The 15,267-nt window shown below is 44.6% G+C and overlaps 1 protein-coding gene across 2 annotated transcripts in view; it reads right to left on the bottom strand.

Moving 5' to 3' along the window:
• The window catches only part of LOC311142366 (dual specificity tyrosine-phosphorylation-regulated kinase 1A-like), a 50,435-nt gene continuing 35,168 nt past the window's right edge, over positions 1-15,267 (bottom strand). Inside the window, exons 3-11 of one of the 2 annotated variants that reach the window (XM_084178008.1) lie at positions 14,123-14,242; positions 13,700-13,888; positions 7,987-8,134; positions 5,529-5,815; positions 3,252-3,398; positions 2,749-2,889; positions 2,338-2,641; positions 1,909-2,033; positions 1-1,683 (exon numbers count right to left, since the gene is read on the bottom strand). In XM_084178008.1, coding sequence (XP_084034134.1) covers positions 1,081-1,683; positions 1,909-2,033; positions 2,338-2,641; positions 2,749-2,889; positions 3,252-3,398; positions 5,529-5,815; positions 7,987-8,134; positions 13,700-13,888; positions 14,123-14,242 — 2,064 coding nt within the window. In that variant the 3' untranslated portion in view covers positions 1-1,080. The remainder of the gene's footprint in view (positions 1,684-1,908; positions 2,034-2,337; positions 2,642-2,748; positions 2,890-3,251; positions 3,399-5,528; positions 5,816-7,986; positions 8,135-13,699; positions 13,889-14,122; positions 14,243-15,267) is intronic. The other variant, XM_084178009.1, reaches the window with a different exon arrangement.

The raw sequence follows: 15,267 nt of genomic DNA, 5'->3' as shown, positions 1-15,267 counted from the left end.
AAAAAAAAAACATAAGGCCCGGACATCTGTACTGTAGGTTTGGGCTGAATCGGCCCAGGCCGCTGCCCCTCAGTACATCTCTTCAGTGTGGCCTTTTTCCAGTCCAGGGGAGGGCCAGCCTTTACTGGCCTGGGGCCTTCCAGCATGGCACTCTGCTCCCCAGCTGCAGCGCATCCACATCCCTCTCATAAAGAGAGCATGACACAGACAAACCCAGCGAGATGGAACATCCCTGCATAATGCTTCAAACCTCTGCCACTCTATAGACAGGTTTACTACAAAGCAGGATCAATGAGTTAGCCAGCCAACTTGCCTAAATATTCTGTTTTTTGTTTTGTTTTGTTTTTTATATATGCTTGACATTGGAATGGTCTAATGACACAACAACCAAAAACACATATCTAAGTTTAGCTTTCTTAATGAACCAGAAAATATAAAGTTATTTCTGGTTGTTTATCAAAGTTAGCTGGCTAACTCATTGATCCTGCTTTGTAGTATACCCTTCAGGTCTCACAGCTCACAAGTGGAATTGCACAACAAAACAGAGACATTCAATGAGAACATAAATTCAAAGAGAAAATTATTCTTGCCGAATATGGAAAAAGTGCAAATGTGTGGATAGGAGTTGCTGGAAATGTAATGGTGCTGTAGCAATTTCTTTACTAAATAGCCATCAGTAAAAAATGTCTACGTCATTTTCTACCCAGACTTTTAAGCTCTCGGCTAACAATAACAAGGAATAATGCAAACCATGCAGAGACGAGTGAGAGTTGTATGTGAAATGAATGGATGTTTCAGTACTGTTGTGAAGTATGTTATGCAAAATTGTTTGTAGTAAAAATCAAATTCCCTGTGAACACTGAAAATGGTGGATCGATAAATCCCATTTGAAAACCAAACTGAAGAGAGAAACCCAAGGGTGGCATGGGGAGGAGTTGTAGAGATGGTGGGCTCTGCACTGTGAGAGGGTATGTGATAATCTCCCCCTCTAGTTTTAAGCAGCTTTTTGATTCTTTATGCACTTTTTTTTGTTGGGAAAAATACCCACCACCTTAAAAAAAAAAAACATTCTCAGTTTAGTCACGAACTGGCGACAGAACTCTGCTGTACACAGACTCCTGCCATGGGTGACTCCTCCCTGTCTATGCCTTGTCTCATGCCCATGGGGTAGTTGGGGTGGCCCGCCATGCCAGTCTCTTGTCTGGGGTTGGAGAAGGCACCCAGTCCCATGGTCATGCTGCCATTCTGGCCAAAGTCCAAGGCTGCGTTGGCGGGGAGTGGGCGCAGCTGGTAAGCCTGGTTTCCCTGGGCCCCGGTGGAGGAGGAAGATGTGGAGGAGGAGGAGGCGGAGGAAGACAGGGAGGTCATGGACAGGTGGCCGTGCACCACCTCCACTGAGTTCTCTGTGGAGGCACTGTTGATTGGGGAGTGGTAGAGGCGGGGCCTGGGCCGTGCAGGCAGACCCTGATGTCCATGGGCTTGGTGGGTGTGATGGTGTACGTGATGGTGTCCGTGGTGATGGTGGGCGGAGGAGCTGTTGCCGGGGGCCGAGAGGTGGATGGCCTTGGGCGCCTGGGGAGGCACGTGAAAGGTGGTCTCCTGGACGGGATGGGTCTCCACTGTCACTGTCTGCGCCCCTTTGCCACCAGCCCAGCCAACTGGGGGAGGGAACGGCTGCTTCGCCTGACACACAACAGCAACAGTCAGTAACTCAAATGACTGATAACAGGTCATTCAACTCTCTGTCTGAAGAACAACACCTATGTTTAGAGAACCCAATACTTCCCCAAGCTGCTCATCTAGCTCAAATGGGAGTTGAGGTAAAGGTTGTCAACCTGGGTTATAGACTAAGTGACAATCTAGTGGGGGTCACTTGGCAAGGAGCAATAGTGTGTGTGTGAGACTTGCCTGTGGGCAGAGATTTTCGCAGTCCATAGCCTGCACGGCGGCACTGAAGTGACCTCCGCTGTGCCGGTGCTGATGCGTGGGGTCCGAGCGCGCCCGCCCACTGGTGCTCGTGCCAGACGACCCTCCTGCAGAGCAGAGACCCAAACAGAAATGTTGAACATTTGAGACAGTTCCAATCTCCCTTAAGGCTCTGCACTACTGTACCTGAGCTGTTAGTTAATAATACACATTTTTATAATTTCATCATGTCTAATCAGGGGTTAAAAAAAGAAATTCCTTGGGAATCCCAGAGTGTGAGGGGCTAGAGCAAACAAAGTGAACACCCCGGGGGTTCCCCAGGATTGGACTGAGAGACATGAGTCAAAGGCCATGCTTCAAAGTGAACCCCCAGTTCTCCATGCAGCGTTACGGCTGCGCTGCTCTCCCTACCTGAGCTGGAGGAGGTGCTGGAGGTCGTTCCAGAGGACTGAGACTGCTCCAGCGCGGGGCTGGTGGACACACTGCTGCTCGTGTTGGTCCCCTCATCCGTGGTCTTCTTGAAGAAGCTGTGCTGCAGAGCATAGTAGGGCTGGATGCGGCTCTTGGGGTCGTAGTCCAGCATCCGAAGGATCAGGTCCTTGAACTTCAAGTAGTCAGCGACAGCGTGGCCAGACTCGCCCGCCCGCCGCCCCCCAGGACCCCCCGCCTCAACACCCAGGATGCTGTGCAGCTTCCGCGTGCCCGGCGGCTTATACTGAACATACACAGAACAGAGACTTTGAGGATATATACACTCACTATTGCAAAGGACAGTTATGACATCACAACAACATAATTGACAGAGCGATTTGTTGAACTCACCCTTTTGCCATCTTTGGTCTTCTTTGCACCCCACGTACTGTCAGACATCTTCTCAAAGAACTTCCTGGCCTTGGGCGCCTGGTCCAATATGTAATTGGGAGGAACACCCAGAACTTCCACTATTTTGTTCATTTGATCAATCTGAAAAATCAGGAAGCCACAATTAAGAATAATGTCTTACCCTCTTCGGCACTGTAACTGCGTTTTAAATTGCCTGTACCTCAGTATAGGAAAAAGGACAAAGGTCTTACATGACATTTATCAACAATACAACAACTAAACTAGGTGAAAAGTGGAGTCCTGTCTCCTAGTGAAACGTTCAAAAGCACTACAGCTCCCTCTGTTGGTCTTTATTAGGTTCTCACCATCTATGCTCATCTTGACGAAGACAAAAACTGAAAATCTTTCTCACATGAGCACAATGACGCATCACAAGTCAGCATTATCTGACAAGTTATATTATCCTAAATAAAGACTGCATCTTTACATTCCATGAGTTCTACCTCATTGGCCCCACTGAAGAGGGGCTCTCCGGTGTGCATCTCCACCAGAATGCAGCCCAGGGACCACATGTCGATGGCCAGGTCGTAAGGCATGCCCAGCAGCACCTCTGGGGAGCGGTAGAAGCGACTCTGGATGTACTGGTAGATCTGAGGGGAAAGAAATGGGTCACGGCTGTTAGGACATGGCATTTTTGTTATCCTTTTATAGGAGGTCAACTATAAGGAAGACAGACGGCAGATTATCAGCAGAAATAAAGTTGGTTAGCTACAATGGTTGTTCCCTCAAGGTAAGAAGCGGATAACTGGTTGCACAATTTGGTACCATATGTGTAGGGTAAGCCATGTAATGTGCAACCCTTTCCAGAAAAATCTGAAAAAAAACTTTTGTTTTCTATCTTTCCACATCATACTCTACCAATCCATCTATCCAATAATAAATCAGTCCATTAAATTGAGAATCCATAGTGGGTCACAAGCATATCAGATTCTCAGCTTTGGTGTAAGACTTTTTATGTGGCATAAAATTCACCATATTAAACTACAGGAAAAACAAATACAAACTTCAGTGTCACATCCTCATTCACCTACCCTCTGTTAGTGATGGGGGGGACCGATACAGTTACAAATCACAAAATTGTTTCGTACAATATTATATAGATACTTTGAATACAAGTATCCAAGTATTGTTTTTGCTAGGTAGCGTTCGCTAGCGCTAGTCGGCTGTACCTATGCAAAAACTCTATATAGCTTGCTCTCTATCTTATTTTTAAAATAGTGAGAAAACATGTTTCAGTATGAAGAAAATACTACTTTTTTCATGCGCTCCCTTGTCTCTCTGCCGCAGACATACAGAGCATTCGGAAAGTATTCAGACCCCTTGACCTTTTCCACCTTTTGTTATGTTACAGCCTTATTCTAAAATGGATTAAATAAAAAAATTGTCCTCGTCAATCTACACACAATACCCCATAATGACAAAGCAAAAACAGATTTTTAGAATGTTTGGAAATGTATAACAAAATAAAACCTTATTTACATAAGTAGTCAGACCTTTTGCTATGAAACTCGAAATTGAGCTCAGGTGCATCCTGTTTCCATTGATCATCCTTGAGATGTTTCTACAACTTGGAGTCCACCTGTGGTAAATTCAATTGATTGGACATGATTTGGAAAGGCACACACCTGTATAGATAAGGCCCCACAGTTGACAGTGAATGTCAGAGCAAAAACCAAACCATGAGGTCGAAGGAATTATCCGTAGAGCTCTGAGGCAGGATTGTGTCGAGGCACAGATCTGGGAAAGGCTACCAAAAAATGTCTGCAGCATTGAAGGTCCCCAAGAACACAGTGGCCTCCATCATTATTATTATTATTATTATTATTCTTAAATGGAAGAAGTTTGGAACCACCAAGACTCTTCCTAGAGCTGGCCGCCCGGCCAAACTGAGCAATTGGGGGAGAAGGGCTTTGGTCAGGGAGGTGACCAAGAACCCAATGGTCACTCTGACAGAGCTCCAGAGTTCATCTGTGGAGATGGGAGAACCTTCCAGAAGGACAACCATCTGGGGGCGAAGGTTCACCTTCCAACAGGACAACGACCCTAAGCACACAGCCAAGACAACGCAGGAGTGGCTTCAGGACAAATCTCTGAATGTCCTTGAACGGCCCAGCCAGAGCCTGGACTTGAACCCGATCGAACATCTCTGGAGACCTGAAAATAGCTGTGTAGTGACGCTCCCCATCCAACCTGACAGAGCTTGAAGAGGATCTGCAGAGAAAAATGGGAGAAACTCCCCAAATACATTTACATTTTAGTCATTTAGCAGAGGCTCTTATCCAGAGCGACTTACAGTTAGTGAGTGCATACATTTATTTTCTCTCTTTTTTTTTTTTTCGAGGCTGTAATCGCTGCCAAAGGTGTTTCAACAAAGTACTGAGTAAAGGGTTTGAATACTTATGTAAATGTTATATTTCAGTTTTTTTTTTTTTTATATAAATGTGCAAAACAAATTTAAAAACCTGTTTTTGCTTTGTCATTATGGGGTATTATGTGTAGATTGATGAGGGGGAAAAAACAATTTAATCCATTTTAGAATAAGGCTGTAACGTAACAAAATGTGGAAAAAGTCAAGGGGTCTGAATACTTTCCGAATGCACTGTATAGTGAGCTATATGTTTGGAACATCAAATCGCAATACCTATAGAATCATGAGAATTGCAATACATATCGTATCGGCACCTAAGTATCGCAAGGCCCCTGGCAATTCCCAGCCTTACCCTCTGTCCCAGCTGGCAGGAGCTGCCAAAGTCCACAATCTTGATGGCGCTCCTCTTGGGGTTGCACAGCAGGATGTTCTCGGGCTTCAGGTCACAGTGGATGATGCTGAGCTCGGGCGTGGCCAGGAACAACAGCGCTGTGCACATTTGCTGGGCAAACTTGCGTGTGAGGTTGAGTGAGACGCCACGGAAGTTGGTGTTCCGCAGCAGGTCGTACAGGTTGTAGGAGAGCATCTCAAACACCAAGCACAGGTGGCTCCGGAACATGAAGTGGCGCTTAAGGTGAACTGGAGAGAGAGAGAGGAGGGGAGAAAAAAATAAGACTAATGAGCATTTGTTTGAGTGAGGTTGATATTGCATGATACACTAGTGATGTTAACGTATTGGATACTCGTCATTGACTAGCGCATGTTAATGGGCTGGTTTCCTGGACACAGATTAAGCCTCATCCTGGAGTAAAAAGCATTTTCAATTGAGCTTCTCCAAAACATTTACATTTTAGTCATTTAGCAGATGCTCTTATCCAAAGCCACTTACAATAGTGAGTGCATACATTTTAATACTTATTTCGTACTGGTCCCCCGTAGGAATCGAACCCACAACCCTGGCGCTTGCTGGCTATGCTCTACCAACTTAGCTACACAGGACCGCCAGATGTATCTATCAAGTAGATGCCGCACTTTCATCAAGATGTTTTGGGGTCTTTCTGGTATTACTATAGTAAAGACTCCATCACAAAGTTGAACAGAGGTCAAGTGTATGTACAGTGGGGGGAAAAAGTATTTAGTCAGCCACCAATTGTGCAAGTTCTCCAACTTAAAAAGATGAGAGAGGCCTGTAATTTTCATCATAGGTACACGTTAACTATGACAGACAAAATGAGAAAAAGAAATCCAGATAATCACATTGTAGGATTTTTAATGAATTTATTTGCAAATTATGGTGGAAAACAAGTATTTGGTCAATAACAAAAGTTTCTCAATACTTTGTTATATACCCTTTGTTGGCAATGACACAGGTCAAACGTTTTCTGTAAGTCTTCACAAGGTTTTCACACACTGTTGCTGGTATTTTGGCCCATTCCTCCATGCAGATCTCCTCTAGAGCAGTGATGTTTTGGGGCTGTCGCTGGGCAACACAGACTTTCAACTCCCTCCAAAGATTTTCTATGGGGTTCAGATCTGGAGACTGGCTAGGCCACTCCAGGACCTTGTAATGCTTCTTACGAAGCCACTCCTTCGTTGCCCGGGCGGTGTGTTTGGGATCATTGTCATGCTGAAAGACCCAGCCACGTTTCATCTTCAATGCCCTTGCTGATGGAAGGAGGTTTTCACTCAAAATCTCACGATACATGGCCCCATTCATTCTTTCCTTTACACGGATCAGTCGTCCTGGTCCCTTTGCAGAAAAACAGCCCCAAAGCATCCACCCCCATGCTTCACAGTAGGTATGGTGTTCTTTGGATGCAACTCAGCATTCTTTGTCCTCCAAACACGACGAGTTGAGTTTTTACCAAAAAGTTCTATTTTGGTTTCATCTGACCATATGACATTCTCCCAATCCTCTTCTGGATCATCCAAATGCACTCTAGCAAACTTCAGACACGCCTGGACATGTACTGGCTTAAGCAGGGGGACACGTCTGGCACTGCAGGATTTGAGTCCCTGGCGGCGTAGTTTGAGTCCCTGGTGTGTTACTGATGGTAGGCTTTGTTACTTTGGTCCCAGCTCTCTGCAGGTCATTCACTAGGTCCCCCCGTGTGGTTCTGGGATTTTTGCTCACCGTTCTTGTGATCATTTTGACCCCACGGGGTGAGATCTTGCGTGGAGCCCCAGATCGAGGGAGATTATCAGTGGTCTTGTATGTCTTCCATTTCCTAATAATTGCTCCCACAGTTGATTTCTTCAAACCAAGCTGCTTACCTATTGCAGATTCAGTCTTCCCAGCCTGGTGCAGGTCTACAATTTTGTTTCTGGTGTCCTTTGACAGCTCTTTGGTCTTGGCCATAGTGGAGTTTGGAGTGTGACTGTTTGAGGTTGTGGACAGGTGTCTTTTATACTGATAACAAGTTCAAACAGGTGCCATTAATACAGGTAACGAGTAGAGGACAGAGGAGCCTCTTAAAGAAGAAGTTACAGGTCTGTGAGAGCCAGAAATCTTGCTTGTTTGTAGGTGACCAAATACTTATTTTCCACCATCATTTGCAAATAAATTCATTAAAAATCCTACAATGTGATTTTCTGGAATTTTTTTCTCTCAATTTGTCTGTCATAGTTGACGTGTACCTATGATGAAAATTACAGGCCTCTCTCATCTTTTTAAGTGGGAGAACTTGCACAATTGGTGGCTGACTAAATACTTTTTTTCCCCACTGTATGTATGCATGCATGCATGTATGTATGTGAGTGAGAGCGCGAGCTAGCGAGGTGTATAGGGAAAAAGGAGAATCTGGCTGTACCTATGTAGTACTTCATCTCCGTGTCATGTTTGTTCATGAGCTCGAGGAGCCGCACTTCAATCTGGGCTTGATTTAGAAAAGCCTTCTTGTTCTTGATGATCTTAATTGCCACCCACTCCTGCTCAACACGGTCATATGCTTTTACAACCTGGAGAGAGACAAGGCCAAACACAAATCATCGTAAACACAATGAGCCAGGCGGGAACACATGCACTAAACAGGGGGGTGGGGCTCTGATCTATTACAGCCTCTTCAGTCACACACACTTCTGCTGGCTCTCTGCTGAATAACCGTGTAACTGACGGTTATAGATGAAGACAGTCATGAAAATAAAATAACCGGCCTACATTCATTTTAGGATTTTTAAAATGTTTTCTTTATTTTCATGTAAATAAACTTTACCTAATAGAGGGAGTGTTTACTAATGATTATAAGCAATTGTTTTGCTAACTTAGTCTGTCTATTAAACATTCTACAGCTTCTTTCCAACTGTCCTTTGATGCTAACGTGCTAATGTGTCAAATGGAAAATGCGCTTATCTTCTCCAACATGCCATGGTATAATTTGATACGGAATCTTTCCTTAATATGTAGACTAATCAACGCTGATCAGTCCCGGTCCTGGCCGATATGCCGCCCTAGACGAGACACCAAAAAATTGCCGCCCTCCTAACCCTGCAAAGTAGAATAGTAGTAGCCTAGGCTATACAGTATCAGCCCGCAATACACTTTTATGAATGTGGTAGCCTACCGTTTGTAAAACAGGCAATTTACCGTTAATCCTTGTCATGTATTAATTACAGTAATTTACACTTCTAATTTTCGGAGTAGAAACATTGTTTGCAGAGTTCATAACCGGCTACACTTGTGAGAAACAAGTTTTGGTTTATTTCATACCATCATTTACACGCTCTGTCCTGTTAATGTTGACAGAGCGCGCGTGCCTGAGCACAAATAGAAGTACCTTGCCTGCTTCTCGCAAATATCAAAATGTAGGAAAGTGCCCAGCTGGGTTTCTCAGTCATTTTTTCTTCACCTCACACTGTAAGTCAACAAAGTATACAGTTGAAGTCGGAAGTTTACATACACTTAGGCTGGTCATGGCTCACATCAACAGCATTATCCCAGAAACCCTAGACCCACTCCAATTTGCATACCGCCCCAACAGATCCACAGATGATGCAATCTCTATTGCACTCCACACTGCCCTTTCCCACCTGGACAAGAGGAACACCTACGTGAGAATGCTATTCATTGACTACAGCTCAGCATTCAACACCATAGTGCCCTCTAAGCTCATCACTAAGCTAAGGATCCTGGGACTAAACACCTCCCTCTGTAACTGGATCCTGGACTTCCTGACGGGCTGCCCCCAGGTGGTAAGGGTAGGTAACAACACATCTGCCACACTGATCCTCAACACGGGGGCCCCTCAGGGGTGCGTGCTCAGTCCCCTCCTGTACTCTCTGTTCACCCATGACTGCATGGCCAGGCACGACTCCAACACCATCATTAAGTTTGCAGACGACACAACAGTGGTAGGCCTGATCACCGACAACGATGAGACAGCCTATAGGGAGGAGGTCAGAGACCTGGCCGTGTGGTGCCAGGACAACAACCTCTCCCTCAACGTGACCAAGACAAAGGAGATGATTGTGGACTACAGGAAAAAAAAGAGGACTGAGCACGCCCCCATTCTCATCGACGGGGCTGTAGTGGAACAGGTTGAGAGCTTCAAGTTCCTTGGTGTCCACATCCCCAACGAACTATCATGGTCCAAACACACCAAGACAGTCGTGAAGAGGGCACGACAAAGCCTATTCCCCCTCAGGAGACTGAAAAGATTTGGCATGGGTCCTCAGATCCTCAAAAAATTCTACAGCTGCACCATGGAGAGCATCCTGACTGGTTGCATCACCGCCTGGTATGGCAACTGCTTAGCCTCCGACCGCAAGGCACTACAGAGGGTAGTGCGTACGGCCCAGTACATCACTGGGGCCAAGCTTCCTGCCATCCAGGACCTCTATACCAGGCGGTGTCAGAGGAAGGCCCTCAAAATTGTCAAAGACTCCAGCCACCCTAGTCATAGACTGTTCTCCCTGCTACCGCACGGCAAGCGGTACCGGAGTGCCAAGTCTAGGTCCAAAAGACTTCTCAACAGCTTTTACCCCCAAGCCATAAGACTCCTGAACACCTAATCATGGCTACCCGGACTATTTGCACTGCCCCCCCACCCCATCCTTTTTACGCTGCTGCTACTCTGTTAATTATTTATGCATAGTCACTTTAACTCTACCCACATGTACATATTACTTCAACTATCTCAACTAGCCGGTGCCCCCGCACATTGACTCTGCACCGGTACCCCCCTGTATATATAGCCTCCCTACTGTTATTTTATTTTATTTCTGCTCTTTTTTTCTCAACACTTTTTTTGTTGTTGTTTTATTTTTACTTTTTTTGTTAAAATAAATGCACTGTTGGTTAAGGGCTGTAAGTAAGCATTTCACTGTAATGTCTGCACCTGTTGTATTCGGCGCATGTGACCAATAAAATTTGATTTGATTTGATTTGACTTAGGTTGGAGTCATTAAAACTAGTTTTTCAACCACTCCACAAATTTCTTGTTAACAAACTATAGTTTTGGCAAGTCGGTTAGGACATCTACTTTGTGCATGACACAAGTCCTTTTTCCAACAATTGTTTACAAACAGATTATTTCACTTATAATTCACTGTTTCACAATTCCAGTGTACATACACTAAGTTGACTGTGCCTTTAAACAGCTTGGAAAATTCCAGAAAATGATGTAATGGCTTAAGAAGCTTCTGATAGGCTAATTGACATCATTTGAGTCAATTGGAGGTGTACCTTTGGATGTATTTCAAGGCCTACCTTCAAACTCAGTGCATCTTTGCTTGACATCATGGGAAAATCAAAAGAAATCAGCCAAGACCTCAGAAATTTTTTTTGTAGACCCCCAGAAGTCTGGTTCATCCTTGGGAGCAATTTCCAAACGCCTGAAGGTACCACGTTCATCTGTACAAACAATAGTACGCAAGTATAAACACCATGGGACCACGCAGCAGTCATACCGCTCAGGAAGGAGACGAGTTCTGTCTTCTAGAGATGAACGTACTTTGGTGCGAAAAGTGCAAATCAATCCCAGAACAACAGCAAAGGACCTTGTGAAGATGCTGGGGGAAACAGGTACAAAAGTATCTATATCCACAGTAAAACTAGTCCTATAATCGGCATAACCTGAAAGGCCGCTTAGCAAGGAAGAAGCCACTGCTCCAAAACCGCCATAAAAAAGCCAGACTACGGTTTGCAACAGCACATGGGGACAAAGATCGTACTTTTTGGAGAAATGTCCTCTGGTCTGATTAAACAAAAATAGAACTGTTTGGCAATAATGACCATCGTTATGGTTGGAGGAAAAAGGTGGATGCTTGCAAGCCAAAGAACACCATCCCAACCGTGAAGCACAGGGGTGACAGCATCATGCTGTGGGGGTGCTTTGCCGCAGGAGGGACTGGTGCACTTCACAAAATAGATGGGAGGAAGGAAAATTATGTGGATATATTGAAGCAACATCTCAAGACATCAGTCAGGAAGTTAAAGCTTGGTCGCAAATGGGTCTTCCAAATGGACAATGACCCCAAGCATACTTCCAAAGTTGTGGCAAAATGGCTTAAGGACAACAAAGTCAAGGTATTGGAGTGGCCATCACAAAGCCCTGACCTCAATCCTATTGAACATTTGTGGGCAGAACTGAAAAGGCATGTGCGAGCAAGGAGGCCTACAAACCTGACTCAGTTACATCAGCTCTGTCAGGAGGAATGGGCCAAAATTCACCCAACTTATTGTGGGAAGCTTGTGGAAGGCTACCCGAAACGTTTGACCCAAGTTACACAATTTAAAGGCAATGCTATCAAATACTAATTGAGTGTATGTAAACTTCTGACCCACTGGGAATGTGATGAAATAAATAAAAGCTGAAATAAATCAATCATTCTCTCTACTATTATTCTGACATTTCACATTCTTAAAATAAAGTGGTGATCATAACTGACCTAAGACAGGGAATTTTTTACTAGGATTAAATGTCAGGAATTGTGAAAAACTGAGTTTAAATGTATTTGGCTAAGGTGTATGTAAACTTCCGACTTCAACTGTACATAGGCGTACAGAGGCCCATTATCAGCAACCATCATTCCTGTGTTCCAATGGCACATTGTGTTTCTAATCCAAGTGTATCATTTTAAAAGGCTAATTGATCATTAGAAAAACATTTTGCAATTATGTTAGCACAGCTGAAAACTGTTGTGCTGATTAAAGAAGCAATAAAACTGGCCTTCTTGAGACTAGTTGAGTATCTGGAGCATCAGCAATTGTTGGTTCGATTACAGGCTCAAAATGGCCAGACACAAAGAACTTTCTTCTGAAACTCGTCAGTCTATTCTTGTTCTGAGAAATGAAATCTATTCCATGCGAGAAATTGCCAAGAAACTGCAGATCGCGTACAACGCTGTGTACTACTCCCTTCACAGAACAGCGCAAACTGGCTTTAACCAGAATAGAAAGAGGAGTGGGAGGGCCCGGTGCACAACTGAGCAAGAGGACAAATACATTAGAGTGTCTAGATTGAGAAACAGGTGCCTCACAGGTCCTCAACTGGCAGCTTCATTAAATAGTACCCGCAAAACACCAGTCTCAACATCAACAGTGAAGAGGCGACTCCGGGATGCTGACCTTCTAGGCAGAGTTGCAAAGAAAAAGCCATATCTCAGACTGGCCAATAAAAAGAAAAGATTAAGAGGGGCAAAAGAACACAGACACTGAACAGAGGAAGATTGGAAAAAAGTGTTATGGACAGACAAATCGAAGTTTGAGGTGTTCGGATCACAAAGAAGAACATTTGCGAGACGCAGACCAAATGAAAAGATGCTGGAGGAGTGCTTGATGCATCTCTCAAGCATGGTGGAGGCAATGTGATGGTCTGGGCTTGCTTTGGTGGTGGTAAAGTGGGAGATTTGTACAGGATGAAAGGGATCTTGAAGAAGGAAGGCTATCACTCCATTTTGCAATGCCATGCCATACCCTGTGGACAGCGCTTGATTGGAGCCAATTTCCTCCTACAACAGGACAATGACCCAAAGCACAGCTCCAAACTATGCAATAACTATTTAGGGAAGAAGCAGTCAGCTGGTATTCGGTCTATAATGGAGTGGCCAGCACAGTCACCGGATATCAACCCTATTGAGCTGTTGTGGGAGCAGTTTGACCGTAAGAAGTGCCCATCAAGCCAATCCAACTTGTGGGAGGTGCTTCAGGAAGCATGGGGTGAAATCTCTTCAGATTACCTCAACAAATTGACAACTAGAATGCCAAAGGTCTGCAAGGCTGTAATTGCTGCAAATGGAGGATTCTTTGAAAGCAAAGTTTGAAGGACAATTATTATTTAAATTAAAAATCATTATTTCTAACCTTTTCTATTCATTTTGCTATATTTCTTATTCAAACTAATTTCATGTATGTTTTCATGACCCCAAACTTTTGAACGGTAGTGTACATGTCAGGTCAATCTTAACGACCATGTCTAACCCTTTAAAAGGCCTGGTGGTGGTTGAAACAATACCAGGTGAGCTTCTGCAAAATGGTAACTGCGCCACTGGTGGTTGACAATACATGCATGTCATCATGTGACTCACTTGTCCAAACGAGCCTTTGCCTATCAAGGAGTCAATCTCGTAGCGGTCCATCCATTTCTCCCCGTTTTTTACGATGTAGTCGTAGTTGTCGTCATCATAGCCGTCGTTGAAGATCTTCCTCTCTTTCTTGTGACTGGAGTTGTCGCCCTGGCCCTGTTGGTGTCTCCGCTTCTTTTTTGCATAGTATACCTGCCAACAAAAAGGTGTTGTTACTAGATTACCCATCAGGTAGGTGGCACACGGAGCCTGGGAGGTGGTTGCTAAAAGGTAGGCCCTGACCACCACTGTGCAGTACAAGCTGAGATTGCATGGGATGTTGTCACTATTGCGATTCAAATCTTCAAGTGATCAGTGCAGGCCTTGAGCGACCAGAGTTCCAGGTACAGGTGTAGTGTGTGGTGGAGGGAGAGTGGTGGAACTTACCTCGTTGATGCATTTGTAGGTTTTGATCAGGTCAATAGAGAGCTTCCTCAGGGGAGCCGAGGACGGGTCGCGAAAGCACTGGGGCATGCGCCTCTGTAACATGACAACATCAGGGGTCACCTTAAAACAGACGCACCAAACACAGAGAACATCACCGTTTCAGAAACACACACTCACCTTGTTTCTCATCAAATCAATTAATCAAGTGAATCTGTTGTTTATGTGGCAAATGTTGCTATTCATGACAAATGATTTAAAAGAACAGAACAGTGTCCCACAGGGATCGATTATTGGTTTGGTTCTTTTCACATTAACAATATTGGTTTATAAAAAATTAAATGGACAAACAAAATGCACTTGTATGCAGATGACACTGTGGTGTATGCTATTGCCCCCACAGCTGACCAGGCTCTGTCAGAGCTTCAATCTGCCTGTATTGCCCTGCAGAAAGCCTTTCTTGTACTGAAATTGGCACTTAATGCAGGTAAAACAAAGTGTTATTAAGTGTGTAAAACCATGTTATTTTCTAAATCAGGAAAAAATGTATCTGATGTATACATACTTTGGATGGTGTCCTCATTGATTGTGTCGCCACTTATAAATATCTGAGCATCTGGATTGACGAAAAGCTATCTTTCAAAAATAATGTTGATGAGTTAGTTTAGAAAATAAGATTTAAAATAGGCGTCTTCTATAGAAACAGGTCCTCTCTTTCGTTAAATAACATGAAGGAAGAAGAAAAAAACACCCCGTAAGCACTCACTTGTCATCATGAAGTGCTTTGAGAGACTAGTTAAGGATCATATCACCTCCACCTTACCCGACACCCTAGACCCACTACAACTTGCATACCGCCCCAACAGATCCACGGATGACGCAATCTCCATCGTACTGCACACTGCCCTATCCCATCTGGACAAGAGGAATACCTATGTAAGAACGCAGTTCATCGACTACAGCTCAGCCTTCAACACCATAGTGCTCGCCAAGCTCATCACTAAACTTGGGGCCCTGGGTCTGAACCCCGCCCTGTGCAACTGGGTCCTGGACGGGCCGACCCCAGGTGGTGAAGGTAAGCAACAACACCTCCGCTACACAGATCTTCAACATGGGGGCCCCACATGGGTGCCTGCTCAGCCCACTCC

This window comes from Coregonus lavaretus (assembly GCF_964263955.1).
Source record: "Coregonus lavaretus genome assembly, chromosome: 15".
Taxonomy (NCBI): domain Eukaryota; kingdom Metazoa; phylum Chordata; class Actinopteri; order Salmoniformes; family Salmonidae; genus Coregonus; species Coregonus lavaretus.
Note: the sequence above shows the minus strand (reverse complement) of the source record. Positions and strands in the feature narration are given on the sequence as shown.